Source organism: Silurus aristotelis (genome assembly GCF_946808225.1).
Source record: "Silurus aristotelis genome assembly, chromosome: 28".
Classification (NCBI taxonomy): domain Eukaryota; kingdom Metazoa; phylum Chordata; class Actinopteri; order Siluriformes; family Siluridae; genus Silurus; species Silurus aristotelis.
In genome coordinates, this window is record NC_139601.1 from 10,148,184 (window position 1) to 10,161,406 (window position 13,223).

Consider the following 13,223-nt stretch of genomic DNA (forward strand, 5'->3'; position numbering starts at 1 on the left):
CTGACAGCTACAGAGGGGGGCGTGGCAGGGTGAATCCCTGACAGTACCCCCCCCCTCCAGGGGCGACACCTGACGCCCCAAAACCCACCTATGCCAGGCGGGCCAGGGCACTCCGAGGAAGGCCTCCTTAGACGCCTGGGAGCAACGGAGGCCTGGTGAGCATCCTCTGCGGAGAGCCGGCATGGGACAACACCTTGCAGGAGGATCCGGAACGGAGCCACGCCCTCGGTGCTGACGGGAGGCTGAGTAAAGCCCCTGGCGGGGATTGGAGCCGGAGCGACCTCCATGGCGGGGAACCGGAACTGGACGCCAACCATGACAATGACCGGGGAGTGGAGGACATCCCGGGCGGAGACCAGGAACGTCGTACCACCCTCAGAGGGACCTGGAGGACCGACGTCGCCGTCAGAGGGACCTGGAGGACCGACGTCGCCGTCAGAGGGACCTGGAGGACCGACGTCGCCGTCAGAGGGACCTGGAGGACCCACGTCGCCGTCAGAGGGACCTGGAGGACCCACGTCGCCTTCCGCGGAGCCCGGGGGCGAAACGTCGCCTTCCGCGGAGCCCGGGGGCGAGCCGTCGCCTTCCGCGGAGCCCGGGGGCGAGCCGTCGCCTTCCGCGGAGCCCGGGGGCGAGCCGTCGCCTTCCGCGGAGCCCGGGGACGAGCCGTCGCCTTCCGCGGAGCCCGGGGACGAGCCGTCGCCTTCCGCGGAGCCCGGGGACGAGCCGTCGCCTTCCGCGGAGCCCGGGGACGAGCCGTCGCCTTCCGCGGAGCCCGGGGACGAGCCGTCGCCTTCCGCGGAGCCCGGGGACGAGCCGTCGCCTTCCGCGGAGCCCGGGGACGAGCCGTCGCCTTCCGCGGAGCCCGGGGACGAGCCGTCGCCTTCCGCGGAGCCCGGGGACGAGCCGTCGCCTTCCGCGGAGCCCGGGGACGAGCCGTCGCCTTCCGCGGAGCCCGGGGACGAGCCGTCGCCTTCCGCGGAGCCCGGGGACGAGCCGTCGCCTTCCGCGGAGCCCGGGGACGAGCCGTCGCCTTCCGCGGAGCCCGGGGACGAGCCGTCGCCTTCCGCGGAGCCCGGGGACGAGCCGTCGCCTTCCGCGGAGCCCGGGGACGAGCCGTCGCCTTCCGCGGAGCCCGGGGACGAGCCGTCGCCTTCCGCGGAGCCCGGGGACGAGCCGTCGCCTTCTGCGGGCGCTGGGGACGAGCCGTCGCCTTCTGCGGGCGCTGGGGACGAGCCGTCGCCGTCGGTGGAACCTTGGAAGGGGCTCTGGGATGGGGCGTCGTCTAGAGAGGGACTCGGAGGAGTCACTTCGCCTTCTGTGAACGGAGGTGTCGGCGCGGCGCTCTCGTGACGACTCTGTGGCGGGAAAGCATGCTCCTGGAGACTCCGTGGCGGCGCGGCGCTCTCGTGACGACTCTGTGGCGGGAAAGCATGCTCCTGGAGACTCCGTGGCGGCGCGGCGCTCTCGTGAAGACTCCGTGGCGGCGCGGCGCTCTCGTGAAGACTCCGTGGCGGCGCGGCGCTCTCGTGAAGACTCCGTGGCGGCGCGGCGCTCTCGTGAAGACTCCGTGGCGGCGCGGCGCTCTCGTGAAGACTCCGTGGCGGCGCGGCGCTCTCGTGAAGACTCCGTGGCGGCGCGGCGCTCTCGTGAAGACTCCGTGGCGGCGCGGCGCTCTCGTGAAGACTCCGTGGCGGCGCGGCGCTCTCGTGAAGACTCCGTGGCGGCGCGGCGCTCTCGTGAAGACTCCGTGGCGCGCCCACGGGAACCTCGGAACAGAGCGGCACGCCTGTAGAAGCTCTGTGACGGCATTGTGTGCTCGCCGACGCTCGGAGATGGTGTGGTGCGTCCACGAGAACCCCGGAACACAGCAGCACGCTGGTAGAGACCCTGAGATGAAGCAGCCCTCTCATCAAAACATTGGGGCTGAGCTGCAGGCTCATGGGAGATCCGGCACGGAGCCGCGTGCTCTTGAGAACCTTGGAATGGAGCACCTTCCTCCTCAAGGGGACTGTAGTGGAGATCCACCACCTCTATCCCCAACTTCCCCAGAAGCAGCCCGCTGAATTCGGCGAGTGAGCCGAATTTGCCCCCTTTGGCGCTCCATAGTGAGCTGGCTTTGGCAAGAACTTCTCCAGACAGGAGGGAAATACAGAGGGCAATCTTGGCTCGTTCGGAAGGAAACCGAGAAATGTTAACAGCCACATACTCGCCGATGCCTTGCAGAAATCCGCCCAATTCGTCTTTTTTCCCCGAGTAAAGAGCCGGTAATCCCCTCGCGCTCTCTGAGGGGCGTGGCGCAGCCGCGCTCTCATGATCCGGCTTCTGTGGATCGGAACCGCGAGAAGCGGCACTGAGCTTCCGGAGGAAATCCGAAGCCGGGTTCAGCTGCCGATCCGTTGCGGTCGGAATCGCGGAATGGCGAATCCGCGTTCGGTATAGGTCGGTCGTTCTGTCAGGCTGCAGACGCGGAAGCCGATATAGTCCGATCATTGTCCTTTTATTTCAACAACCGTACAACACAAAAACACTCATAAGCCGTTGAAAACAACAAACAAAGACATCCGCTCGATACGCGTTGTCCGCTATGAGTTCGAATGTCCCAAGCATAATCCATAAAGCCTTCGGCAATGAGTAATCCAAGTCGGAAGTGGAATTCGCATATACAGCCGGCGGTCGAGCAGCCACGCGATTGTCCAGCTTGACAATATAACGACCGACAGCCTGTGACTCAAGAACGTGAGTTTATGTAGTCTGATCTTTCATGAGCCACAGCTGTCGGTAATCTTGGGAAGCAGCGTGACTGCTATCGAGGGGGGCGTGGCAGGGTGGATCTCTGACAGCTACAGACGGGGGCGTGGCAGGGTGAATCCCTGACAGCTACAGAGGGGGGCGTGGCAGGGTGAATCCCTGACATTGTGTTAGTAGTTTGAATTCTTGACATTTTGCTCATTATGAAATAAAGATAGAAACAGTGATAAGCTATACTTCCTTGCCCAATAAATGCAGGTTGCCCATATTTGTCCCTGTTTTCCTGGCAATGGGGCTTTAAATTAACATATTCCATGTGTGATGAAGTTAGAATAGTCGGATGTGATAGGCTGCCCAAATTATAATAATCAGTGCAGCTCTCATGTGGCATTTCCCTCATTTTCCATCTTTTAGAGAATGCAGAGGAGGACAACAGAGTGACAGAGGAAGGCAGTGTGTTTACTTTGGCCACAGCACCTCAAGAGACCACCCAAAGCACAACTGTACAAAATCCATGTGCAGGTATGATGATGCAAACTTTTTTTCTTACATACATTGCATTTGCACAGTATTCAGGCCCTCTTAATTTTTTTTCAATTTTGTTATGTTGCAGCCTGATACAATAATCATTTAAATATATATATGTTTCTAATTAATCTACACTCAGCACCCCATAATGACGAAGTAAAAACAGTATTACTTAATTTAGTATGGGAGTCTTAGAAGACTCCTGCTTGTGTCACACTTGATCCATTTGAGAACTATGGAGGCCACTGTGCTCATAGGAATCTTCTGTGGTTTTTTTAGCTTTCCCCAGATCTGTACCTTGCAGCAATCCTGTCTCTGAGCTCTGCAGGCAGTTTCTTTGACCTCATGGCTTGGATTTTGCTCTGATATGCATTGTCAGCTGTGAGGCCTTCATGTCCAATCAATAAACCTTTCCAAAGGGGGACTCTAATCATGGTGTAGACACATCTCAGCAATGATCAAGAGAATTTAGAAGTATTTGAACACATTTCCAAGGCTGTAGTGGTTGGCTTAATTGTAAAAACATTTACAGATGTTTCTAGAATTCTGTTTTCACTTGGTCATTATGGAGTACTGAGTGTAGATTAATGAGAAAAAAAAAATCTATTCAAACAATTTTAACAAAATTGTTATATGCGAGGGGGTCTGAATATTTTCCCAACACATGGTACATACAGGTAACAAATGAAAAAGTTGAATTTTAGTTATCTTGTTTCATAGAACAAAATATGAAGAGGGTAAGATCTAAGATCTGACTTTGGAAGTATGCTCATTAAAAGGGGTATGAATAGCAGAGGTATCAGACACAAATATGGCTACAGTGACTAGGTCTACAGGTAACAGTAAATAATGATAGCAAAAAAAATCTACAGCTTTGTACAATCTGTGCCAAGGCTTAGCTTGTTCTGATCCAAAACTACCAAGACATTTTATCTTTTATGATGCCTTTATGCATACACATGTGCAGAACTGTTCTAAAATATTTTATTTACATCATTGAGAAAACATGACATTGGCCTTTGTTCTTTTGTTACTGCGGAATAGAACATTTTGTAATATTGATTTGAGTTCAATCCACTATGCCACAACCTCCTGCCTCCAACACAACTAATGTCTAACAGACTCTCGTGAAGACTCCGTGGCGGCGCGGCGCTCTCGTGAAGACTCCGTGGCGGCGCGGCGCTCTCGTGAAGACTCCGTGGCGGCGCGGCGCTCTCGTGAAGACTCCGTGGCGGCGCGGCGCTCTCGTGAAGACTCCGTGGCGGCGCGGCGCTCTCGTGAAGACTCCGTGGCGCGCCCACGGGAACCTCGGAACAGAGCGGCACGCCTGTAGAAGCTCTGTGACGGCATTGTGTGCTCGCCGACGCTCGGAGATGGTGTGGTGCGTCCACGAGAACCCCGGAACACAGCAGCACGCTGGTAGAGACCCTGAGATGAAGCAGCCCTCTCATCAAAACATTGGGGCTGAGCTGCAGGCTCATGGGAGATCCGGCACGGAGCCGCGTGCTCTTGAGAACCTTGGAATGGAGCACCTTCCTCCTCAAGGGGACTGTAGTGGAGATCCACCACCTCTATCCCCAACTTCCCCAGAAGCAGCCCGCTGAATTCGGCGAGTGAGCCGAATTTGCCCCCTTTGGCGCTCCATAGTGAGCTGGCTTTGGCAAGAACTTCTCCAGACAGGAGGGAAATACAGAGGGCAATCTTGGCTCGTTCGGAAGGAAACCGAGAAATGTTAACAGCCACATACTCGCCGATGCCTTGCAGAAATCCGCCCAATTCGTCTTTTTTCCCCGAGTAAAGAGCCGGTAATCCCCTCGCGCTCTCTGAGGGGCGTGGCGCAGCCGCGCTCTCATGATCCGGCTTCTGTGGATCGGAACCGCGAGAAGCGGCACTGAGCTTCCGGAGGAAATCCGAAGCCGGGTTCAGCTGCCGATCCGTTGCGGTCGGAATCGCGGAATGGCGAATCCGCGTTCGGTATAGGTCGGTCGTTCTGTCAGGCTGCAGACGCGGAAGCCGATATAGTCCGATCATTGTCCTTTTATTTCAACAACCGTACAACACAAAAACACTCATAAGCCGTTGAAAACAACAAACAAAGACATCCGCTCGATACGCGTTGTCCGCTATGAGTTCGAATGTCCCAAGCATAATCCATAAAGCCTTCGGCAATGAGTAATCCAAGTCGGAAGTGGAATTCGCATATACAGCCGGCGGTCGAGCAGCCACGCGATTGTCCAGCTTGACAATATAACGACCGACAGCCTGTGACTCAAGAACGTGAGTTTATGTAGTCTGATCTTTCATGAGCCACAGCTGTCGGTAATCTTGGGAAGCAGCGTGACTGCTATCGAGGGGGGCGTGGCAGGGTGGATCTCTGACAGCTACAGACGGGGGCGTGGCAGGGTGAATCCCTGACAGCTACAGAGGGGGGCGTGGCAGGGTGAATCCCTGACATTGTGTTAGTAGTTTGAATTCTTGACATTTTGCTCATTATGAAATAAAGATAGAAACAGTGATAAGCTATACTTCCTTGCCCAATAAATGCAGGTTGCCCATATTTGTCCCTGTTTTCCTGGCAATGGGGCTTTAAATTAACATATTCCATGTGTGATGAAGTTAGAATAGTCGGATGTGATAGGCTGCCCAAATTATAATAATCAGTGCAGCTCTCATGTGGCATTTCCCTCATTTTCCATCTTTTAGAGAATGCAGAGGAGGACAACAGAGTGACAGAGGAAGGCAGTGTGTTTACTTTGGCCACAGCACCTCAAGAGACCACCCAAAGCACAACTGTACAAAATCCATGTGCAGGTATGATGATGCAAACTTTTTTTCTTACATACATTGCATTTGCACAGTATTCAGGCCCTCTTAATTTTTTTTCAATTTTGTTATGTTGCAGCCTGATACAATAATCATTTAAATATATATATGTTTCTAATTAATCTACACTCAGCACCCCATAATGACGAAGTAAAAACAGTATTACTTAATTTAGTATGGGAGTCTTAGAAGACTCCTGCTTGTGTCACACTTGATCCATTTGAGAACTATGGAGGCCACTGTGCTCATAGGAATCTTCTGTGGTTTTTTTAGCTTTCCCCAGATCTGTACCTTGCAGCAATCCTGTCTCTGAGCTCTGCAGGCAGTTTCTTTGACCTCATGGCTTGGATTTTGCTCTGATATGCATTGTCAGCTGTGAGGCCTTCATGTCCAATCAATAAACCTTTCCAAAGGGGGACTCTAATCATGGTGTAGACACATCTCAGCAATGATCAAGAGAATTTAGAAGTATTTGAACACATTTCCAAGGCTGTAGTGGTTGGCTTAATTGTAAAAACATTTACAGATGTTTCTAGAATTCTGTTTTCACTTGGTCATTATGGAGTACTGAGTGTAGATTAATGAGAAAAAAAAAATCTATTCAAACAATTTTAACAAAATTGTTATATGCGAGGGGGTCTGAATATTTTCCCAACACATGGTACATACAGGTAACAAATGAAAAAGTTGAATTTTAGTTATCTTGTTTCATAGAACAAAATATGAAGAGGGTAAGATCTAAGATCTGACTTTGGAAGTATGCTCATTAAAAGGGGTATGAATAGCAGAGGTATCAGACACAAATATGGCTACAGTGACTAGGTCTACAGGTAACAGTAAATAATGATAGCAAAAAAAATCTACAGCTTTGTACAATCTGTGCCAAGGCTTAGCTTGTTCTGATCCAAAACTACCAAGACATTTTATCTTTTATGATGCCTTTATGCATACACATGTGCAGAACTGTTCTAAAATATTTTATTTACATCATTGAGAAAACATGACATTGGCCTTTGTTCTTTTGTTACTGCGGAATAGAACATTTTGTAATATTGATTTGAGTTCAATCCACTATGCCACAACCTCCTGCCTCCAACACAACTAATGTCTAACAGACTTGCACAGCATATGCTCTATATCTTAGTATGACCTTACCCTAGGTGGTTTTCCTCTTTTCGGCCCACATCACATTCCTGAGGTTTGTACCAACATCTCCTAAACCCCCCACGAGCAGCATGAGCACTGTGTGTTCCCAACATCAACATGAGATGCCTGCAATTTCTGCATTTTCCAGCAATCACCACCAAACCAAGCACACACCCACAACATTCAGACATCAGTACAGGGATAAAGCTGCAAAATTTAATGCTCTGTATTCATCTCAGTGTCCATTTTCATGTCTACAATGTCTATGGCTAAAGTGTCTAACACAGAGAAGTTTTAATTAAAGCTTTATACTGGACTATTATTTATTTATTCATTTATTTAGCTTATAGAAAACTTTTTCTTAATTAATGTGACACAAGAATATATAAATACGCGACAAAAGAAAAGAGTTTTGATGAGAGCAAAGGCATGCTCAGATGCTAGTGCAGGTATTTTATTAAAGCTGAGAAAAAACACCAACAACCATGAAAGACAACAGACATGAACGAATGAGTACTGTGAAGGGTGAGGTTGTGTACAAGTGTTGGTTGTAAACTGGAATCAGGTGTGTTTGATCAGTGACATGTGATCAAGGCATTAAAGTCAGTGTCTGCTGGGAAACATGGTCTCTGTCCAAAATCCTGACATTGTGCACAATTATTATGCACATATACTTATACTTTTTAAATAAAATATTGTTAAATAAATATTGTTCTTATTTCTAAAAGGCTTAGAGTGTATTGCATCCTGAGAAAATAAATGCCAGTGACCATACATTTTATAGATAGATAGATAGATAGATAGATAGATAGATAGATAGATAGATAGATAGATAGATAGATAGATAGATAGATAGATAGATAGATAGATAGATAGATAGATAGAGCCTAAGATGATTAGCCTTTTTATATTGCCATAAGAATCTACATACATCTTTCTTTTCCTTTCTTTATATGAATTTGCTTTGAAAATCTATTTTTATTATAAGCTTGGTGTAAAGCAAGTGATTTATTTACTCATGCTGGGATTTTATAAGATGCTAGACATGTTTCGATCATGTACAGAAGGAAAAATCAGCATATATCTTCAGCTCACTCCATATACAAGATGTATAGTTTCCATGCAACTAACATTCAAATGCTTCCTGAAGTCCAGGTGCAACTGTGCTTAATGTACATCTGGTTAAAAGACCAACGACTGCTTTTCAAAGGCCTGAAAGTTTAATGGGTTCGTGTGTCATGTCTGCGGCTGAGCAGGGTCTCTAGCGGCCCAGGTTGTCTCTCGATCCATTTCCCACCCACATCTGGCCAACACATCACCTCCCTAAACCCAAACCAGCCTGCATTGTGCCATCCAAGACTGTGCCTTATTAAATATATAATTGTCAGTATTGGTCATTTAGTTTTTCTTTTCCAAATTGGGCTTCTGAGTCACTTTTTTCCACATTTTCAATTTATTTTTCATATAATCAGTAAAGGCATTTGGGCAAATTTTCCATTAAAGTTCTGATGGCATAAGGAAATGCCATTAGTGCAATGAAAAAAGAACGTGTTACTCCTGAACATTCTTTTTCAGATTACCATGATACTAATTATTTTTCTCTTAGCTATCCAGGTGAAATAATCAAGGCTGTTTCTTTTCTGCAGGTAATGGCCCATGTTCTCAGCAGTGTTTTGCTGTGGAAGGACTGGTTCGTTGTTCGTGCTTCCCAGGATTCTCTCTGAACTCTGATGGACGGACATGTGAAGGTAAACTGGCACTTGAGCTAATAGGAAATGTACCTGCTCTCTGAGTTTTAGAGTGTAGCGGCATTCCATAGCTTTAACGTGTTCATATTTTGCATGGGAAGCCCATGGGATTTGGCTTCACTGATGCGTAGCCTGTTAACTCAACTTTCTTGGCTCTGATATTAAAAGTGACGTTAGCTCTAGTATGTGTTTCTGTCTAATAACAATATTTTCTGAAGTGCTACTTTTTCTAAAGAAAGTGTAAGGCTTCTATAGTGCTGGAAAAATGGCTTTGTTAATGATGCTTTTTACATTTTGGAAAACAGAGTTCTGGAGGGGTGTTTGAAATCTTTTGCATGCCAAGTTTTACAGTATATAGAGCTAATAAATTTCCTTACTACTGTTGGTTTGGAATGTAAGCATTTCCAGCAGTACAGTATTTTGCTGGTGGTTCTAAAACAGCTCAGGTTTCTGTTAGATTTATAGCCACTTTTCAATCCATAAAGACTGAAGCTACCCTACACAAAAGTTTAGCATCATTAAAATCGCTTATGGTGCAATCTTGGTCTTATTCAGAAATACTGAGTGTTTTTTGCAGTCTGTAATGTCAGGGCTTTTGGTTTGTGATAAGATCCAGCTATTCAATGATGAACAATCTTTATTCACTGCAAGTTATTTGTTTAAATGAATCACAACTTAGGTTTGTTTTCGTGTATGTGCGGGTTCTCCATGAGCCGTGTCTAAGCTTTAAACATAGTGAATTTAGATGGATTCTGCTGAAATGCCTGTATTCGTGTAAAGGACACTTTTCCTTTCTTTCTGTCTCTGAATTGTTCCCATATGTTTGAGTATGGGTGGGCCGAGAGCTTGATCTGGTTTGAAATAAAACAAACAGCAGGTTTGAATATTCTGGTTGTTGAGCCAAATACTTTTGTCACACTTAAGGAAACAGGAAAGAGATGCTTTATCTGCCATGTACTCCTATTACATTTCATACAGTTTGTGGTATTAGTCTAGGAAACTTAATCATTATACCAGAGAGAAGATGGTGAGGCAATGTCGATGTAGTCTATGGGCTGTAATCCTCCCATCTTAGGCATCTGTTTCTTTTAAAACAAACATATTCACATGCTACAAGTTGTATGTAATAGATTCATTGAGATAAAAGATGCATGCAATCCAAAAATGTTAATATTGTGATCTAATTGAATGTAATTCCTGCTAAGTACTGTAGTTTATATTTAATACCTTAATGTATGTTCATCTGCAAAGCACAAAATGAACATTGTAGGGCCCTGAGCGAAAAGCTCCACTGCTTTCTTACTGTATGATGAAGTGTGTGTGTGTGTGTGTGTGTGTGTGTGTGTGTGTGTGTGTGTGTGTGTGTGTGTGTGTGTGTGTGTGTGTGTGTTTGTGTGTGTGTGTGTGTGTGTGTGTGTGTGTGTGTGTGTGTGTGTGTGTTCTACATCCATCTACTGTGTGCACCATAGATGTGAATGAGTGCAGCAGGGCCACACACACTTGCTCTCCCAAGGAGGTGTGTGTGAACATGGAAGGTTTCTACAAGTGTGTGCTTCTTAATGAAAGGTGTGACGTGGGATTTATTCACAACCAGAATAGAGAATGTGTGGGTAAGAGTGCTTAGTCAGTTCATCACTACACAGCACTGCTGGTTTGCCAGACTTTATATGAAAACAAAGACACATGCATATAAACACACATACACACTGAGGAAATTCAAAGCCCATAGGCATGCAGTTCATCTCCAAGCTCACATTAATGTGGTCACAATTTAAGGATCAGATTGTCTTAGACCTCCCTTCAAAGGCTTTAAGTCCTGAGTGGATTTGTTTTTCATTGGTCCCATCAAAACTGAAAAAAAAAAAAACAGTAACCTTAAGGGCTTTGTGAATGCACACAAATATCATATTGTAGATCATTAAATTTTCATTGTCATGCTTGAGCTACTAATCCATAATTCTAATAGCAAACAGATATATAAATCATGGAAAAAAACTGTTTTATTATTTTTTTTTATTTTAGTAACAGAAAAAACAATGATATGAATAACCAAATATGTATGAATATGTAATGAAAGAATTTATTTGATTTGACAAGAGATTTGTAAGTCTTTATTAGTCAGTTTGTAGAGAGTGTTTCAGTCTTTCCTCTGTAGAAACATTTGCTTGTCCTGGATATTCTCAAAAAGAAAACGAACAGAGGCAAGTAATAACTGGCAAATCAGCATCAATGCCTCCTTGAAGTCCCTCCTTCAGGCTGGTGATACGTCTGACAATGAAATCATGTCCATAGCCCATAATCCTCATTGCATGCTCTTCAGTCATGCCATCTATCACTAAGAGGCCCCCTCAAGCACTCGCCTGGCCACAGAAATGCATTATTTATAACATGCATGTCTTCCAGTACAATTTTGGAGTGGCAAAGGTAACCTATTATGACAGGAAATATCCTGTAAATCTCATGGTGTGGATGGGAAATGGCAGCTAAAAAAGATTATTTTCTGTTCTTAATGAGTGAATGCACTGCTTGCCACCTTGGACAAAACATGAGAGAGACAGATAAAAAAAGAAACTGGGCTGAAAGACCTGTGGATGAGAGACATTTTCCCAGCATGTCCCCACTTTTACGGCTCATCAGAAATATTACAGAGCCTTTACAAGAGTCTGACAATCCAACACCCATTACAATCCAATAGCATAACCTGTCCATTAAGAACCATTGAATGGAAAAAACAGACCCTTTAAACCATGGCACCAAATATGACCTAAATTGCTCACTAGTGCCTGAAATGCAAGGAGCAGCAGATGGTCTTCATTTGTAAAGCCGTACTTTGATTTGCTTCAGTCTAAAGGCATCTTTATCTGAGTGATGTCTTTATTTACTTTACAAGTACAAGTTACAAGTGAGTTTCACTTTGTTGCTCACAGACACACACACACACACACACACACACACACACACACACACACACACACACACACACACACACACACACAGCTCGGTAGATCTCTCTGTTTTTTAGCTATCTGCTTACTCAGAGAAGATATTGCAATTATTAGATTTACAATTTTAGCACCCCACAGCAATACATAACATCTTTTCAGGAAAAAGGACTGTTATAGGCTGGGAAGTAGACCATCCCTGCTGTCAGGTGGCCTTCAATTCTTTTTTTTGTTTTGAAGGGATATGAAATGCAGGTGCTGCAGCTCTGTCAATTATTTATCTGTGTTTATTTTTTTAACAAGTTCTGTAGTTCTGCTTAACCTGTTTATCTTTAGCCATGTCTCAGTGCTCAGTGTGACATAGAGTGTTAACTTCAAGACTGAATGAACGCCAATGGTTACAACGAACAAAGCCACACACATACATTAACATACTGTGTAACCCCAGTAGTCGCTTTTGTGACCTTTTCCAAATGATGCCATGGCAGGAGATTCGAGCTCAGTCACAATGTCATCATCTGCTGCCGTGTCTCACCCCACAGGCAGCTAAAAACTCATGTGCTAAATCAATGTCTTTTTCATGATGCCGTCATCCGTCGTTGTGCGCCATTGAGAAGGTACCTCATGCGTTTTGTCTCAGCAATACTCGTCGCTAAGAGACAGCACAAACACGCTAACAAGCTTTATCCTTTCCAAACACAACAAAATAATTTTCTTGGCAGAAACATCACAGTGATTCCTCCATTTGGCTCAGTGACCAGTCATTGTCTAAGCTTGAAATAATTACCTTCACCTTTCTCTCCCATCTCACTCTTCGCTTTTGCTGCTTTTCCAAGCTTTGTTTTTAATAATTTATTAGCAACCGTGTCCATGTTTAATGTCTTTAATGTCAAATTGATGTTTTTGGCCACAGCTGCAGTGTTAAAGCAGAACCTACACCAGAGCCACATGGTGGATGTGACACTTTAAGTAGAAATGTCTGACCACCATGTACTGGTTCCATCTGCTTGCAGATCTACAGATATCCTGTCAATTTGCCATGATGGCTTTGTCTCTGTAATTGTGTGAGCCTGAATACTGGATAAGGTGCACTGTGTTAAGTAATACATGCTTTTCTTACTATGGTCTCCAGATTTGAATGAGTGTGTGACAAACACACACACCTGCCAGCCCAACGAGCGCTGTGTGAACACAGTGGGTGCTTTCATGTGCGAAAGGCAGATTTCTTGTTCAAGTGGCTACCAACTGAGGGATGGAGTATGTGAAGGTAGGTATTCCCTCCTGT

The 13,223-nt window shown here is 46.2% G+C and overlaps 1 protein-coding gene across 1 annotated transcript in view; it reads left to right on the forward strand.

Annotated features, from left to right (window-relative positions):
- Positions 1 to 13,223, forward strand: part of fbln2 (fibulin 2) — a 71,451-nt gene that overhangs the window by 30,964 nt on the left and 27,264 nt on the right. Inside the window, exons 7-10 of the mRNA XM_083534332.1 lie at positions 5,983 to 6,090; positions 8,895 to 8,996; positions 10,466 to 10,606; positions 13,071 to 13,205. Of these exons, the coding sequence (XP_083390458.1) occupies positions 5,983 to 6,090; positions 8,895 to 8,996; positions 10,466 to 10,606; positions 13,071 to 13,205 (486 nt within the window). The remainder of the gene's footprint in view (positions 1 to 5,982; positions 6,091 to 8,894; positions 8,997 to 10,465; positions 10,607 to 13,070; positions 13,206 to 13,223) is intronic.